This window comes from Ceratotherium simum, chromosome 23 (genome assembly GCF_057802395.1).
Source record: "Ceratotherium simum simum isolate JZ-2026a chromosome 23, ASM5780239v1, whole genome shotgun sequence".
Lineage (NCBI taxonomy): Eukaryota > Metazoa > Chordata > Mammalia > Perissodactyla > Rhinocerotidae > Ceratotherium > Ceratotherium simum.
The window spans coordinates 40426532-40445362 of NC_141922.1; the positions used below are offsets into that span (position 1 = coordinate 40426532).

Consider the following 18831-nt stretch of genomic DNA (forward strand, 5'->3'; position numbering starts at 1 on the left):
CCTGTACTTTTTCTCCAAAAATTCACAAGCTAATTTTAATGATTCTTCCAATAAACTGTTTAAACGACAGTAAATACAACGTAACATTATCCCAACTGCTGCAAATCCCAGATCAGACTAAAATTTTAGCCAGCCCCTACCCACCCTCCTATGCCACCCAGCCAAACTCCCTCAGGCCACTCTACTGAGTCTAAACCAAGACATCTTACCCTTCAGCACCTGGGATGGCCTTGCCAGGATTCGAACCTGGATCATCTGTATGGTCAGACAGAGGCTTCCAATGAGCACAAGACCAGCTGCGGGTGCAGATCCCTTCCTCACAATTAAAATTCTGAAATGCCAGGCATATTCAGAGAACCCAGTTTGCAGAGAGACAGGTTTTACTAAAAATAAAGAACTCAGGAAAAAAAATGAATATAAGGATCAGGCTACATGTTCAAAGATACTTCCACACACACCATCTCCTTTGATCATAATCACCTTGAAAGGCAGGCAGGTAAAGATGGCCCTAATTTTTACAGCTGCAGTTACTGCAAAGTGTCACAGACAGAGCTCTTCTAACGGGACGAGACTGCTCAAAATAGTAAGGAAAACCAGGAGTGTTTCAAGAACTTTACCTTGGCATTTTTCTGGATTAGGCAAAACTGTGGACCTCTTCTGAGGCAAATTTATTCGAGGATCCCCAACTGTCAGTCCCAGAATAGTACCTGCTGGAATTTCTGCTGGTGATGTTATTCCTTTAGCAAAAAAAAAAAAAAAAACAAGCTTAGGGAAAGTCATTCGTAATACATACATATTTACTTGTGTTTTAAAATTTTTCTAATGAAACTTTTTTCTTGGGCTAATTATTTAAAAACACGTATTCTCTTTTTTTTCCATTGATACTTTTAGAGAATAAATTAACATTCACAAAGAATGGTTTCTTACAAAAAACATTAAATTAACTAAGAAGTTATTTTACAACTTGAACATGTATGTTTCTATCAACGATAACAATAGTAGCTATAGGCACAAATGCAATCATGTGCAGTTAAGTACAGATTTGAGGTTAGTACCTGGTATGTGCATTTATCTAAGTATCAGAATGCCAGTTATTTAGAATACTAACATCTCATTTGTTTGTTGTTTCATTAACAAACTCAAATAGTGTTTATTCACGGAGTTCAGGCACCTCTCTTACTTACTTTCTTGCTGTATTATAACAAACAGTTATAAGTTAGAAAGCACCAATACACGTAGGCAGCCCAACTGCAAAATGCTCTTGTAACCCACTTCCCACTCCTCCCTTCTTCCCCAACACACCCCAGGACTCCCTCTGTATACCTCCCAACAGTTTAAAAATGGCTTCTTGTCTGTGATGAAGGGAGACGCTATCCGGATTCTTACAGGTTTCAATCCACCAGTGGTGAGGTGTTTTCTCTGTGTCCTCTCCCTCCTGAAAAATAACGACTCCCATTCACCAGACAAACAACGAATCAGACTTAATTTTGTTATGGCTGATATCAGCCCCTACCCTTCTTTTCTGTATGGGAACGAATGTTTTATGGGGGGAATCAGGGAAACTGCCACTATATTTAACACAGTAATTAATACCAGACTAACTACTCTTCTAATTAGAGGCAAGACACAGCATTACACTTCTCTCAAGATTTCACAGAGACTACCTAACTGGGCTACCTCATACCTGCGTTCTCTCTCTCCAGCAGAGCGCAGACAAGAGAGGCCTTGCTCTTTGCTCCTCTCCCACCATTGCCAACTTCACTACCACCAATTTAAGCAATAAAACCTTCCTCACCAAAGACAAACCAAACTAATACCTTTTGAAGAAATTTTCAGCTAAAGGATATATTACAACTATATCATATGCCTGGAAACTTCAAATAAGACACACAAATACTTATATTTTTTCTGGACAGAACTAGGAATCGAGCAAGGTTTCAAAAGGCACTCCAACTACCGTGTGCACGCCCTGGAAGGGAACCTATAGCCATGATTCACACTGAAGCTCACTGAAGGAGGATGTGCCCTTACAGATTCTAAAGAGGCAACCTGTGACAGGCACCATTTACCTCACAGAAACTCAGGTAGCATAGCTTAGTAGTTTAAAGTACAGGCTCTGGAACCAAACTTCCTAGGTTCAAACCCTCCCTCCCCCTGCAACTTATTAGCTAGAGTGGAGCACTTACTCTGCGCCAGGCACTGTGCTAAGCGCTGGGGGCAGAGTAAAGAACAGGCCCAACCTGCCCTTGCTGTCACGAAGCTCAACACAAACATCATATAAATACAAAACAAATCTGGACATATAAATTGAGGAAGTGTACGAGATGTAATGAAAACAACAGGAGGGATATAATTTAACTTTGCGGGATCAGGAAAGGATTCTAGAGGGAAACGACATAAATGGTGAAACCTGAAGAACGAGGAAGGTTTAGCCAAGCAAAGAGTGGTGGAGGCAGGATGTTCTGGTAGGTGGAGAAAAGCAAGTGCGAAAGCTTTAAGGGAGATGAGAACTGACATATTCTAGTACCTGAAAGAAGGCCAGTGTGGCTGAAGTGCAGGAGGGGAGGAGGGATGAGGCAGGAAGGAACAAGATTACACAGTCACATTAAGGGCTTTGGATTTTATCTTAAATACAATCAGAAGCTATTCAAAAGCTTTTAATCAGGGAGTAACACGATGAGAACAAATTGTTAAAAGATCACTCCGCCTCCTTCGTGGAGAATGGAGTGAAAAGGAGGAACGATGGAGGAAAGTGAAGAAGGTGCTTCAGTATTCAGGAAGACAACAGTGGTTGAAGCTAGCGTGGAAGCAATGAAGAGAGAGACAGAAGTAGCCTTGTTTTTTAAGTATCTTTCTTCTAAAAGCTCAAAATCTGTTCAGATCTATCATCATATTTGACCACGTCAAATCTGTGAGAGGCACAGACACTGAAAGGTTAATTGCACTAATATAGGCAAACACACCAAATCTGAACCCAGAGTGTCTGATTCCCAGTCTAGGCTCTACTCTCTAGACCTGCGATGTCAACATGGCAGTCACTAGCTACTCAAGAGCTATTCGAATTTAATTTTTAGTTGATTAAAATTAAATAAAGGTATAAATTCAGTTCCTCAGTCACACTAGCCACATTTCAAGTGCTCAACAGCCACATGTGGCTAGTGGCTACCATACTGGATAGCACAACAGAACATCATCAGCACAGAAAGTTCTACTGGACAGTGCTGCACTAGACATATTGCTCTCAACCTTTTTAGGGACCACAGACTCTTAAAACTAGCCCCAGAAAATACACGTGACACAAGCAGAAACAAAAAACATTTGCACACACTTTCAGGGATTTTAGGGGCTCCCGGGTCCCCACCTAAGGAGCAGAAGACCCTTCTACAAGACTCACACGCTGCAAAAGTAGTCTATATTTAAATAAGAACAAGTCAGTTTACTAATTACATTCACTTAGATTTGTTCTTCTAGAAGCAAAAGAAGATAAAGTCTTTAATAATAAGCATAAGTAGGGAAATAAACATTTATAACCATGGCCCAAAATGTTACCAAATTATATGTAAGGTTTCACAAATTTGCTAAGATGGACATGACTAAAATAAAACATTACAGTCACATTTTTTCTTACGGTGTGGACAAAAGCAGCTTTCAGTGCCTCAGTGAGGATGGAATGGGAAAGTGGACCAATCAGCCGGAATCTGTTCATCTCCATCGTCAAATCACTGAAAGACAGTAAAGGTTTTAAAATGGAAACTTCCATTATATACAACGTCTGTGCCACTGGCAAAAACAACACCATCACTCAAAATGTTCAGAGCAAATTCAACCCGTACCTGATTATAATGCCTGTGGCTGGAGAGATCCAAGAATATGGCTGATGTGGATCTCTAGTTCCGTCACCAATGACTTTTTTAATTGGGTTACCATTTTCTCCATCATCTTTCCGTTTTCTTTTCCTGCCAATTTTCTCCTCAGGCAGTTCCATTGGGCTTTTTTCTTGGGATGGTGTCAGAGGGGGGTCTGGGATGCAGACAGCAGATTTGATGGGTTCCGTACACTGGCACACTGCTTTTATTTCCTCTAAGATATCCTAAGGGTGTATTTAAATACTTTACTTTTAAATTTTGAAATTTAAATACATTACAAATTTAAATAGGTTTAGTTTGTTACTTCTTCTCCTTTTAAAACTTTACATTTTTATCCCTTCACAAATTAAATTCATCATCATCAAAAAGCTTTTTTGGGTTTTCTGAGTAGTGCATGGCACTTTGAACAACGAGAAAAACTCCTAAATGTCAAAGATTAATGAAAACAACACCACTATTGTGACTAAATTTTAAAAAAAGTTTAAAGAGAAAATTGTATAGTCTACCATATAAAAGCAGTGAGTATGCTAAAAAAGGGAAGCTAAGCTAAATGCAGTATTACAAATCATCAGAATTATTCAAAACAACGTCTCATCATCAGATAGGCTCTAACAGGCACCTAAATACCTATGAACTAATTCAGGCACGGTGGAAGCATTAGTCCAAATGCAACATTTCAAGTCATTTGCATGGTAAGGTTGGTTTCCATCTCCACTTCTACTCATGGCTTACTACAAAGTGACAGGTCAAGATTTGCTTCATTTAATATTCACGCAACTTTTCTTCCTATATTCAAATACCAAACTAACAGCCAAACTTTTATACTATTTAAATTTCTACAGCATTGATTCCCAATAGTAATCAAGAATGCAGTAACAGAGTGATTGGGAAATAATGTCCAGGACTATACCTGTTTGAGAGTTGGATGAAGCCAGATCCACAACTGCCTGCTCTCCGAAGCGCCACCAGGGGTCCTCTCAGACTTCCAAATAAAGGTAACAGGCCCCAGCATTTCTCTGGGATATTTATTTGCCCGGTAGAGCACGAGGCTACCTTGGCGCTTTCCAGACAAGCAGTGAACTGCGGCAAAAGTCAATCCTGACATAAACAAAAACAAGATTCCACAATTTCAAGTGTTGAGACTGCAGGATTACTTCCTGATAGCCACATTGTTATTTACTGTCTATCTTCAGGAGGGATGAGGCTTTGGTTTTGATTTCTGCTTAGATCAAAGCCTGGCACACAGTAAGTCCTCAATAAATATTTATTGAATGAATGGTTTTGTTTTTTTTTTATTGTGAGGAAGATCAGCCCTGAGCTAACATCCACGCCAGTCCTCCTCTTTTTTTGCTGAGGAAGACTGGCCCTGAGCTAACATCTGTGCCCATCTTCCACCATTTTATATGGGACGCCGCCACAGCACGGCCTGAGAAGCGGTGCATCGGTGCCGCGCCCGGGATCCGAACTTGGGCCGCCAGCAGTGGAGCTCTCGCACTTAACCACTACACCACCAGGCTGGCCCCGAATGAATGATTTAATGAGTTTTGAGGTTCTTCCTGACTAAATTCACTCCACCAGAATAATGGTTCTCTCACTTTACACTTGACAATGTTAGAAATGATTTAAAAGCCACCCCAACCTTTCCATATATTAACATACTGGGAACAAGAACTGTCTCACATTTTTATATATGTTTAAATTCCAAAATGCTTACAGCAAACATTTGTCCATAAAATGAATAAATACACAAAGACTAAAATTAAGACTCAGCTTTGAAACAAGTTTACCTGTGTCTACGCTACACATTGGTGACAGTGCCTTTAGTATTTCTTCCTCTTTGCCCTTCAACTCCAAACAACAGTAGTAAGATAAATCCTGCACAAAGAGGGAGACACAATTAATACTTAGGAATTTACATGGGGGAAAATTGCTAAGATGCCTAAAGCCACATCAGAAAAACTTCTAGAGGTCCAAGACACAGAACAAATTGCTAAAGCTATCATTTCATCATTCAAAATCTGAAACCTGTCTATTCCTATTATATTAGCAAAATTCTTAAACCAGTTTGAATCAAAATCAAAATGAATTTCCATTTAAATGTAGGTTACAGTGTCCTACTTTTTAGAAAGAAAATCTGTGTTTCATCTCATATTCACAGATAAGTTGTAAGAAGGGTGTAAAAACTGCTGCCTCTAAGTAAAGGCTTATTCCTTCCCAAAATCCACCTAAAGTAATAAATCAGAGTAGAATTAGCAAGACAGTAATAAATTCTGCAAAATATGCTAAGGTTGTTCACTTTGGTTAGCTAATTCAGGACCTCAAGATTACTTAACACTGAGCCTAGAAATATATGTTCAATTAATTTATCCCATATTCCTCCCATGCTCAGTCTTGACTATGATATGCAACTTTGACTAAGCTATGTACAAGGAAAACTGAGAGTAAGACCTTAGCATTTTAAATAAGACAAACAGAGATCAAACTGAGTTAGTAAAATCAATATGATAAAGAACTATAATAATAGTTAACAGTCACTGAAGAGTTACTGAGTGCCAAGCCCGGGGCTAAATCCCTATCTGGACTGTCATTTAATTCTCCCAACACCTGATGAACAGGTACTATTGTTATCTTATTTGACAGATGAGGACACTGCGACAGAGACCGTTACTTGAATAAAGCCATATAATGTGTAAGTGGAGAAGCTGGCATTCAAGTCAGGCTCACTGTCCCCCGACCCAACCCCTCTGCCGTCTCACCTTTAAGCAATGTCATACACTCAGCAACTAAAACTAAATGCAGATTATAGATGAGTTTCTGACAAACTCACATTAATCAATACTATCACTCACACACAAAAAATCTTCCCAGCAACAGTGATCCACTCTCAGCTGTCAGATGAACCTCAACCAAATGTATACAACTGGGTGACAGAGAACAATGGTTAAGAGCATGGAACCCTGGAGTCAGACTACCTGGGCTCAAACCTCAACTTCACCACTCACTGGTTGTACGACCATGCGTAAATAACTTCTCCGTACCTTAGTTTCCTCATCTGTAAAATGGAAATAACAGTAAAAACTTACCTCATAGTCTTGTCAGAATTAAATGAGTAAACATATGTAAAGTACTAAAACAGGCATAAATTAAGTACTCAAAATATGTGTTATTATTAGCTATTATTTTTATTACTTAGGGCTGATTAAATGTAAAGAAAATATCTGATAACCTCAGCAAAAATTGTGCCCCAAATCAGAAGTAACTCTTAAGTCTGTCTTAAAATTTCGGAGATGGCAGAGTACAGTGGAAAAAGCACAGGCCAGAAGAATCAGCTGCCCGAGTGCTATGTGCGTGGGCCACCGACAAGTTGTGTGGCCCTGGGCAAGTCACTTCATCTCTCTGGATCCCAGCTTCCTCAATGGAAAATGAAAAATTTGACTATAAGCTATGATTTCTGTGGCTAAGTCTTCAAACCAAAGGCTCTTAAAAGGTTCCTGTATTCACTTCACACCCATTACGATGGCTATTATCAAAAAAAAACAGAAAATAACAAGTATTGGTGAGGACATGGAGAAACTGGAACCCTTACGCATTGCTGGTGGGAATGTAAAATAGTGTAGCCTCTATGCAAAACAGTATGGCAGTTCCTCAGAAAATTAAACACGGAATTACCATATGATCCAGCAATTTCATTTATGAGTATACACTCAAAAGAACTGAAAGGAAGGAACTAAAGAGATATTTGTATACCCATGTTCATGGCAGCACTATTAACAACAGCCAAGAGGCCGGCCCCGTGGGGCAGTGGTTAAGCACACGAGCTCTGCTTTGGTGGCCCCAGGGTTCACAGGTTCAGATCCCAGGCGTACACCGATGCACCGCTTGTCAAGCCATGCTGTGGCACTGTCCCATATAAAGTGGAGGAAGATGGGCACAGATGTTAGCCCAGGGCCAGTCTTCCTCAGCAAAAAGGGGGAGGATTGGCGACAGATGTTAGCTCGGTGCTGATCTTCCTCACAAAAAACAAAAAAAAACAATAGCCAAAAGGTAGAAGCAGCCCAAGTGTCCACTGACAGACACATGAATAAACAAAATGTGGTATATATACATATACAATGAAATATTATTCAGCATTAAAAATGAGGGAAATTCTGACACATGATACAACATGGATGAACCTTGAAGACATTATCCTAAGTAAAATAGGCCAGGTGAAATATTATCCTCAAAAGGATAAATATTATATGACTCTGCTTATATGAGGTTGCTAGAGTAGTCAAACTTATAAACAGAAAATAGAATGGTGGTTGCCAGGGGCTGGAGGGAAAGAGGAACGGGGAGTTAGTGTTTAAGGGATGCAGAGTTTCAATTTGGGGAGATGAAAAAGTTCTAGAGCTGGATGGTGATGATAGTTGCAAAACAATATGAATATACTTAATGCCACAGAACTATACACTTAAAAATGGTTAAAATGGTAAATTTGACATTATGTATATTTTACGACAAATTTTTTAAAAGGGTCTTGTATTGATAATTCTGCTATATTGCTCTCAAGAAGTATCAGAGGATATTAATACTAATGGCTTTCCGGCCCCGTGGCTTAGCGGTTAAGTGCGTGCCCTCCGCTGCCGGCAGCCCGGGTTCGGATCCCGGGTGCGCACCGAGGCACCACTCCTCCAGCCATGCTGAGGCCGCGTCCCACATACAGCAACTAGAAGGATGTGCAGCTATGACAGACAACTATGTACTGGGGCTTTGGGGGAAAAATAAATAAATTAAAAAAAAAAATACTAATGGCTTTCAAAAGTTGGCCAAGGTCATCCTGCCATTGAAAAAGGTAGGCCCTCTGCAAAGGACAAATTTCTAAATATGTACTAGAACAGAGAGAAAGCAATTGAACTAGGAATTTGTGTGTGGGGGTTGGATAATTTATTAGCCAGAGAAATATTACGAGGCTCTAAAACCAACTGTCTTCTCAAAGAGTTTAAAACAAACTTTCCAGCATCCCACTGAGTCATAAACATCTAGAACAGCATTTTGAACACTGCTCAGGGCACATAAATGGTTCTCAAATATCTGCTGTTGATGAATGACTACTAAATGAATCAATACTGAATAAATCTCGAACACGACCAACAAGACCCTGAATGATCTGGTTCTTACTTATTCCTCCAGAACTTGTCTCACCCTAATGTTAGCCTTGTTCTCACTCTCTTCAATTCTTCCCTCTCACGTGGCTTCCTTCTGCCTCCCTCACTCTCCCATTTTCTTCTCCCTTAGAGCTCAGCTGAAACACCACTTTCATGAGGAAGCCGTCCTGTTCCTCTGTTACAAATGTTCATAGTATTGTATATTTTCCGTTACAATTGTATATTCAGCTAATCATTTGATTAATGTGAGTCTCCCCCACTAACTTCAGGCTGCTTCATCCCCGGCATCTGGCAAAGTGCCTCATGCTCAGCAATCATTTTTAAAATGAATAATCTCACAGACAGGGCTTTGGCTATTCTAAAAGTCTATCTACATCAGAAAGGATCTAAACAAAAACAAAAAGAAAACCAATTGGAAAAGCTTACCTGAAGGAGGCAACGGTCAGTCATGGCTCGATAGCAGGCTCTGTGGCTCTTGGCCGTGGGCCTCTCCCCGAGGCAGTAGCCCCACTTCTTGACCATGTGAAACCGTTTGGCGTGCCAGATATGAGTTTCTAACCATATGTTCTTCTTTTGTCTACGGTTAAATTCTAGCGTCCGGTTGATGTGACACCTTCGAGCTTTATGGCACTTATTTCTTGAATGTTCTTTTTTCTGATGTACTGCTTTCTCTGCCTATAGTTTCACCAAGAGAGGCAAATCCTAGTTTGTAACCACCTCACAAGAAAGTTAAAGGTTAGGAATTCAAACAACTAACAACTTTAGAATAAGTGGAGTACCTTACAGACCCCAAGAGTTTGCTTAATTTTTTTAACTTGATGATTTCTTCAAAGTAGAGGAGGCAATAGAAAGAGTGAAGATTTTAGAGACAGGCAAACACAGGAAGGAAGCACAGTTCTATCACCTACTACTGCACAAGCTTCATGGACCATGAAGGTTAGAATATTTATAAAATGTTCAACACAGTAACTCAAGCTTACTGTAGCTATTAATATTACAGAGCAAAAGGGAATAAATCAAATGCTAGCTTTTTGTTGTTGTTTTTATTGTTTTTTAACATCTAAGATTACAACTAAACACAAAACTTAGGATCAAAAATATAAAAGCGGAGAAAACCTACACATTTCATATCAGTTAGGTACTGGCAGACAAATGCTAAATATCACTGGGAAACAGACCTCACATTAAACTTACAAAGTATAAAATTCCTATTCAGTTTTTACTCTTAATCTCTTCCGTAGCCAACCCAAACTTTGTGGAAAAAACTCTTCTCCATTAGTTTTTGGGCCCCTTAGGGATAAGGACTTTACCTTGATGAACTCTAACCCCACCAGCAGCAGAGAACCAGTACATACAAGGCACTTGATAAAGAAATTCTGAATCAATTAGTAAAGACATGGGGAGCTTAGACAATCTGAGAATGTCCAAGCCAAGAATTTTGGTAAAGCCAAAAACAATCAGACTTGAACAAGTTCAAGTTCAATTAAATCCAAGTTCAAGTTTTCAACTTTGAAAAAGTCAAAAGGCAAATACTGAGCATTGATGCTGCCTTTTTCTAACCTTCCAACTCCAAGCTGGCCACACCCCAATATGCAGAGCTAAACCTGCTTATCTGCTAAGAGGGTCAGAATTTTATTTTAAATCTGGCAGGGTAACGTCAACTATTTAACACTATTAAAAGAGAGGGGCTCCAAATGCTATATTTAAAAGCAGCTGTAATATCCAACATCCTGCTAATTTACGGGGGAGTGGATAGCAGAGGTTGGGGGGATAATGATGAAACCAAAAAACACGCAAAATGAGCATGTTGTTTTTTAGTTTTCATTTTAATAAATTCTATAGGTTAACACTTCTCAATTTCTTTTAGGAACTACTAACCTAATCATTCACACTAAGTGAAACTTTTACCTCTTTCTGGGCAATCTCCTGTAACCGTCTAGGAAGGCGTTTGACATTGTGGCTCATGGCTCTTCGTCTCATGTGCCGTGGCAGAGTCTGAAAAACCAGTGAATTAGAAGACTTCTGGGTCACTGCTTTCAACATAGTGCTGATTTCAGCAGCTCGGGCTTGAGCAAAAGTAGAAGCTGTCAAAGGAAACAGCACTGTCATGAAAAGCAAGTCTTGAATCAACATTCTTCCTGGTAGATTTCAGAAGGCAGACAGATTTGCAGCACATGAGCTTACAGGTCACCCACCACCCTAACCCCCATTAGATTAACACCAATAGTAGTTATTTCTGTGCTATACGATTGTGAAACTATTCTTCTTCAATTTTTATATTTTTAGAGTTTTCTGCAAGGATTCAGTTTCACTTTTCTAATCAGAAAAAAAGTTAAAAAATAAGTTTACAAAGAGTTTTTTAAAACAGAAAGCTCCATGCAACATAATCACAACCATTTTTAAGTGCAATAATTACAAAAGAAAATAAAGAAAAAACAAAATTTAAACAATGGTTTTGACTCAAAGAGTTTTTAAAAATATTTTCTGCTGCTTACAAATATATGACCCTAACTATTATTCATTTTCTTTATTGAAAAACAGACATTTTCTTGAACAGTAAACAGAATGCTGAGGAAATGTCAGTGAATTCCTCCAAGAAGGCGTAAAGAGAGACCAGAAGGCACCCCTAACGTGTGTATAAGGAATCCAGGGTTCTATGGTAGTGGGGGTGAGGGTGATGGGGTGGGGCGACAGGAGATGAGGCTGCAAAGGGCCTGGAGACAGTGAGTTAGAGGTCTTGGTTGCCCTTAGGGTATATTAAATTTGGTTTCATCCTTGGAGAATGCTGTGTTGAGCAGTACAGATGGCATTTTACATTTTAAAAACGTGGGGTGAGGGGACAGAGATTTTGAGACAAAGAGGAACAAAGTCCTACACAAATAAGGACTTACAAGAGGACAGGTAAGAGAAAGGAGAGAAACAGAAGAATAGAGAGCAATCAGGCCCACAGAGGTGACGGCCCAAGTCCAGGCTGGAGGTGAGAAGGGCCCAGAGTGGAAGGAGGAGAGGAGAGAGATGGGGAGGCAGGCTGAAACACGACACAGGGCTTTAGAAATCCGGCTGCATTAGAAACAAAGAGCTCATAGTACAATCCAACATCACTTCTTTACAAATACCTACCAGTTATATACTTGGGAATCTCCTGAGAAGTGCCCTCGGAACCTGCTTTCCATCCTCCCTTTTTTTTAAACATTACTTTAGAGCAAGACTGTTCATTCACATCAGGCTCAGGTGGTGCATGGTGGGTCATTTTGGTTTGCCGTTGCTGTGAAGTTCCAGAATATGGCTCTAGCATATTTTCAAAAATAAAACGAAAAGAAATGTGTCACTCTTATCAGGGACAGGAATTACAGTGAAGAATAACACTTGTTGGGTGGCAACACTGATCATGTTTTTAATCCTACAACCACCCTGTAAGGTTGCTATTACTATCCTCCCTTTAAAGAGGAGGGTAGGGAGGTGAATTAACCTGCCCACGGTGACATAGCTAGTAGGGAGCACGCTAGCCAATCATGTCAGTAGGACACACGAAAGAACCTTGGATATAGCTGATACAAGGGAACTTTCTCCACATAAACAGTGCAACATGGATTTTAACTCTAAGCTTCCTTAAGTACTATAATCCACGTGATTTTGTATATTCAGTCTTTTATCACAATTCTCTGTCACACTCAAGTTGGAAGTCTTTAGAGTAAAGAAAAAAATAAAAGCAAAGTCTCTATACAAATGTCTGGCATTCAAACTATTCTGACTTTAAGAAAACATCAAATCCCTGTCTCTGAATGGAGGGAGAGATCAGTAGAGAATTTTATGGTGTTTCTGCTTATTTCCATTATAGTGTCAAGCCCCTTTAATCATGAAACATGTTACAAGGTTTGTCATTGTGAGGTTTAAATGAGACAATATGTGTTAAGGTTTATCATATGGCATAGCAGCCATCAACTGCTGGATGTGAATCTAGATCTTATGAATATGAATCTAAAATCTACTTAATCAGACCCAATGCACACTATTCTTTAAAGCGTTCCACAAAAGTTCCTGGGCACCTGCTTGCTGTCTTCCCACACTGGCACTTTCTATTGCTGCCCAGTGAACAACTATCACCTTCATATCACCTTATAAGGTTCTAAAGTACACAAGTTAAATGCAGATATGATGACTGCACTGTCTTTCTTTTAGAAAATACAGAAGCGTAATTTAATTATAACTGTTAAGGTAGATATAAAATACATCAGCTCTAAAATACATACAGCCAATTCTCGTTATTGCCAATAGTGATGTTCTATAAAGTCACAGCAAACGCTGAATTAGCAAGTACTGAACCACTGTTCCTAAGGGAAATATGTACATATATATACATATATATCGCACATAAATTATAATCTTAAATCATAAAAACAACTCATCCTGGTAGATTTTATTTCTTTTATTTTACAAAGAGAAAATGAGGTTCAGAAGTGTTAAGTGACCTGCCTGAGGCCGCCCCACAGTTAGAATTCAAACCCCAGTCAGAGCTGGAGCTTCTTGTACTATGTTCCACTGCCCACTATGGTCTCCATCCTCAGGTCATCTCTGTATAAAAGCTGAAACAAGAAGGCAACTGGGAACCTCAGGTGAGAACATCTACATGGGGCGACTCAAACTTTTTCCCACTCTTCTCATGTCCAAAATAGACCGCCAAAGAGCCATGAATATTAATTTTGGGGTTACAAATAAATTTTCGTGACTAGGTGAATTTGCAAATACAAAATTTTCAAATAATGAGGGTCAACTGTATCTGTACCTGTTTTTTAATTCAGGTCATTTACTATTTAGATAGTGACTACCAAAAGGAGCTGACAAAAGCAATGTGATCCCAATGGGAGTGGAGAGAGTACCGTCTGTATCTTACCATGTTTTCGAGCTTGGAAAGTTTTTCCACCTCCATTATGGTGCTTTCCACCTCTGTCAGCCACGAAGCCAGAGGATAAAGTCACATTGGTGGGCTGGTTTCTCATTTTCTTAGCATGTTTTCTTTCTTTTGCATTAGACATTTCTGGAAAGAAAGTAATAAATTTAGTACAGGGAAAGGGGACTTCTACTCAAAAATAAAAATAAATTTAACAAATATTCATGTGACTCAAAATTTGATCCTTCAATTTAATAAATCTTCATTCATTACAGGTGGATTGATAACATCAAAATGTTATCATGATACTGATCTACAGTGGGGATCCATAACCAGGCAGATCTCTAGAGGAGCCATGAATGGTGTTAACACCAAAAACCTGATTCAATAGAAAAACGTAATTCTACTGATGGAAGAGACCATATTAGTACATTCCAGTTTGCACTGCCAAATAATTAAGTCATATACCAATGTGAACACTGCACAAAGTCTGCTGAAAGAATGAAAAATGAGGTACAAGACCCCTATGCCATGGTAAAAAAATTAAATTACCTAAAACATTTAATCAAAATTCTTAGGTGAAACAAGAGCCACTGAATCAATGAAATATAGAACACTGTATTCCGATATGATAACCTCTACGAACACTGAGCATAAATTATTTATGTTTTCATTCCTACCACTGAGATGAGGCCATCTGTACCTTTAATTTATAACAACAAAAAGATCTCAACTTGAAGTAAGAAGAATAAAGGACAAAAACCTGCTGGAGCCTCAAGGATTTACTCAGTAGTTCTCAACTCTCAAATTCAACATCCCCCTTTTGTTCTGAATAGTCTGAAACACCTGTTTTCTATCTTGAACTGAAACTCATCAATAACATAACCTACTAGACACATAGCTTTTACCAATACATGCCCTACAATATGTGCCCTAACTGTAATGTAAAGGAGAGCTAAAAAGTAATTTTAATAAAATAATATGTATATCCTGTACGTAAACATGTCACCACAACTGTACTAGATGACATTATGAAATAGGTATTTTGACCCCAGGGGGATAATCACACCAACATCAGCACCAGCATGGGCATTGACACAATCTGTAAAGCTGGAGAAGGGTCCTGGAAGCCCCCATGCCACAGTCATTAACTCTTTCCTTGCTGACTGTAGGGAAATCCAAAGGGTCCCACGTGAAGGAGGGACACTAGGAGGTAAGGAAGCTCAGAGGAGCAGAACCAAGCTGTTCTCACAGCATTTCAATATTTTAATGCTAGTCTTGACTTGTACCTCTACATAGAACTACCATGAACGCAACAGCTACAAAGGCAAACTAGTACAGGTGTGCTGTACTAACACCTCAAAGAGCAGGTAGCAATGCCACCGGTGACATCATTTTCCAGACTAGTGAACACTCCTTGGTAAAGTCCCAAAAAAAAAAAGGTACACTCTTGCCTTGATTTATTGCATTAAAACCATGCAACCAATACTTCGTGCTTTTATGTAAAACAGAGTTAGGTACTGGGCTACCGTGGGACTTTCCTGCACACTGCAGGATGTCTAACCTCCCTGGTCCCTGCCCAATAAATGCCAGTGGTGTCACCCCATCATTATGCCAGCCAAAAACACCTGCACGAACTTCCAAACTGCTATCCCAGGATTTGCACCACTCCCACCAAGTGCCACTGAATTAACTACCACCCATTCACCTACCTCCTTTCCAATGCAAGACCTCATATAAAATTAAGAGTAACTTATGTGGTGTAGTGTTTAAGGACTTTCAGTTTGGAGTTAGAAAGACCTAAATTCAAATACCTTCCTTAACACTTTTTAGCTATATAATCTTAGGAAAATTCCTTTCCCTCTTTGAGCCTCAGTCTCCTCCTCTATAAATAGGAATAATCACAAGGTGGCAGTGAGAATTAAATAAGGTAATGTACATAACACACTTAGCATGGGGCTTTGCATAAACTAAGGGCTCAGTTTATGGTAGCTATTACTCTTAAATAATAAAAGAAATAACAGAGATTTATGTCATTTCACTTTCTCATTCCACTCTGCTTTCACCTAAATCAAAAGCAACTACATCTACACTCAAAAACATTTTTCAAATTAAAAAATATGTAGGTAGTAAATGGAGTTCTGCAGAACCAGTTGGCTCGTGAAGGAAATGATTCAGATCAGTCTGCATTAAGAACCATTCAAAATTATTTCACAAAACCATTTAGTCCACCTACTATTACCTCCTTGAATCAGAACTTCCTGAGCAAGAGAGAGCACTACCTGGGAACCCTAGCTCTGCTCAAGACTAGAACGGGCCAGAAGCAGGCTGGGACTCAGGGATTAGGGTAACCTTTGGAAGTCACATCTCTGAGCTTAGGTTCTAGACTAAAAAATTAGCAGACTGAACTAGCAGTGGTCCTCCAACAGTTCTGACAGCAGAAGAGAATGAATATAGAATATATCCTTATGAAGTCTGAGGATTTAGCTTAAAAGAGGTTCCAGAAGGAATCTTAACTTCTACCTTAACATTCAAGTGAATTTTACATCTATTCCTAATATTCACAGTTTGTATTTGTTTTCATATTCATTCAGTCAAAACTTTAATGAGCACTAAATATGTGCCAGGCTTTATAAAACTGTTTTCCCTCCAAATATTCAAATAAATTGGATACGTCCTGTTTCTCCTATAGTTTAGTATCTCCTGGTTGGTCAGATACACCACTTGGCATAGTAGACTCCCGTTTGAGAATCTGGGAATTAACCAGGTAATTTCTCATTTCTTCTCTAAAAAGCTGGCGATTCAGACTCGATATAAAATCTGCCTCAAGAATACAGGTATCGGGCCGGCCCCGTGGCTTAGTGGTTGAGTGTGCGTGCTCCGCTACTGGCAGCCCAGGTTCGGATCCTGGGCGCGCACCGATGCACCGCTTCTCTGGCCATGCTGAGGCCACGTCCCACACACAGCAACTAGCAGGATGTGCAACTATGACATACAACTATCTACTGGGGCTTTGAGGAAAAAAAAGGAGGAGGATTGGCAATAGATGTTAGCTCAGAGCCGGTCTTCCTCAGCAAAAAAAGAGGAGGATTAGCATGGATGTTAGTTCAGGGCTGATCTTCCTCACAAAAAAAAAAAAAAAATACAGGTAACTTGTTTCACAAGAAATATTTTACACAAGCTGAATTATCTATAATGCTCCAAGAGAGCTCCTAATTTAAAGAATCATATGGCGAATTATTTCATAAATAAAAAGCGTCTCCTAATTCCCATTTAATCAAATTTAACAAGCTTTTGGGTACCTACTATGTGCATAATAGTTTTGGACTGTGTGTATACCAAATTAATATAGGAATGTGGCCTCCTTCCTTAAAGAATTTGGTCATGTTAGGCAGCTAGCATTTATTGAGAACTTTATGTGCCAGGCACTATTCTACATGCCTTCCTCATTTAGTTCTCACAACTCTGTGAGGGAGGTACTAGAACTATCCTCATTTTATAAATGAAGAACTGAAGCAGAAAGAGGCAGCATGACCTGCCCAAGGCCACTTGTGATTGTGCTGGGATTCAAACCAGGCAGTTTGGCTCTACTCACTATTTTTAAAACACAAAACAATTATAGAATAAGATCACATATAATAAAACACTAAATTTTGCAGTATAGCACAATAGGAAACTGAATAAAGGAAAGAAAAAGTGTGAATCTGCAGAAAAAGTCAACAAGAAAATAGGATTTCAGTTAGTTGGAATTTGGATAGGGAAGAAAGAGTATTCAGGAATCTACTGTGTGAATTCGGGAGTGAGGACTCTGGACAACTAGAGTGGGAAGGGAGGACAAGAGGATAAAACTGAGTATTTGGCAAAGGGAGGTCAGACTGGAAGGTCTTTTATTTCATGCAGAAAGCCCTAAACCAATGAAAAAGCTCTCAAGACTCTTGAGCCGGAAGTAAGAAAGCCAAAACCTTAGTAGTACTAGGACAAAATGAGGGGGACTAAAAAGGATATTCTTATATTATGTTTTAGCAGCAGGGGAGAACAGGGATCTTACCTGGCTTTTTCACTGTTGCATCTCTAGTACCTAGCAGAGCGCCTTGCACAAAGTAGAAGCTCAATATACATTTGTTAAACGCACACGTGCACGCATAAAGGAAGGAGTGAGGCGTGCCTATTACGCATACATTAACAGAATAAGAAATATTTAGCCAAGTACCACCTCTTCTGACACAGCATGACTGAATATCTGTGAAGAGACCAGCTCTGGGGCCATGTGCTGGACCAAGATCAGTATCTTCCTTTTTTGAAATCAGACCCCAGTCACCAGGGCTCTGCTGAGATCGAAAGGGAACGCGAAGAGACCTTGTAAAGCTCGAGGAGCACTCAAGACACAGGAACATGGGAGGGGCGGGAAAGTGGACAATGCCCAGATCTCAGCGTGGTCCCCTGAATGACCCGTCTTATTCCTTTAGGGTGGCAGGAGAAGGGTGCAAGTCCATTCCCAGGGTGGCCTCCGCCCGGCCGGACAATGCGGGGAAATGACAGACGCAGCGGGCTCGAGCGCAGGGCCGAAGGAGGTACGGGGCCAGGAAGAGGGGCCCAGGCGTAGGCAGCAAGGGAAGAGGCGGTCAGTGGGTCTGAGGGAGAGAATGTGGGGAGGGGAGGCGGGCCAGAGAGCGGGCGCCGGGCTGGGGGCCGCCACACACATTCCCCTCAAACTCGAGGACCCTGGGGGACACCAGCCCATCATAACCTACCTGACAGGAGCTCTGGGGGACGAAGCCAGGGCTCCCAGGCTCAGAACGACAAGCTCTGCGACAGCCTCCTGCAAAGCGACTTGCGCAGCGAGCGAGCTGGAACGCGCATGCGCCAGTCCAGCCGCTGCCTCCACGTGGCCTGGAGTCTCGCGGGGACTACAACTCCCAGAATGCCGAGT

General features: G+C 40.2%; 1 protein-coding gene across 2 annotated transcripts in view; it reads right to left on the bottom strand.

Moving 5' to 3' along the window:
- POP1 (POP1 ribonuclease P/MRP subunit) overlaps nucleotides 1–18768 on the bottom strand; it is a 35539-nt gene extending 16771 nt beyond the window's left edge. Inside the window, exons 1-12 of one of the 2 annotated variants that reach the window (XM_087447600.1) lie at nucleotides 18653–18768; nucleotides 13905–14048; nucleotides 12134–12301; nucleotides 10922–11097; nucleotides 9440–9688; nucleotides 5654–5741; nucleotides 4777–4964; nucleotides 3834–4090; nucleotides 3629–3722; nucleotides 1324–1435; nucleotides 618–737; nucleotides 210–383 (exon numbers count right to left, since the gene is read on the bottom strand). In XM_087447600.1, coding sequence (XP_087303726.1) covers nucleotides 210–383; nucleotides 618–737; nucleotides 1324–1435; nucleotides 3629–3722; nucleotides 3834–4090; nucleotides 4777–4964; nucleotides 5654–5741; nucleotides 9440–9688; nucleotides 10922–11097; nucleotides 12134–12301; nucleotides 13905–14046 — 1768 coding nt within the window. In that variant the 5' untranslated portion in view covers nucleotides 14047–14048; nucleotides 18653–18768. The remainder of the gene's footprint in view (nucleotides 1–209; nucleotides 384–617; nucleotides 738–1323; nucleotides 1436–3628; nucleotides 3723–3833; nucleotides 4091–4776; nucleotides 4965–5653; nucleotides 5742–9439; nucleotides 9689–10921; nucleotides 11098–12133; nucleotides 12302–13904; nucleotides 14049–18652) is intronic. The other variant, XM_004431198.3, reaches the window with a different exon arrangement.
- Nucleotides 18769–18831: the final 63 nt, after the last annotated feature.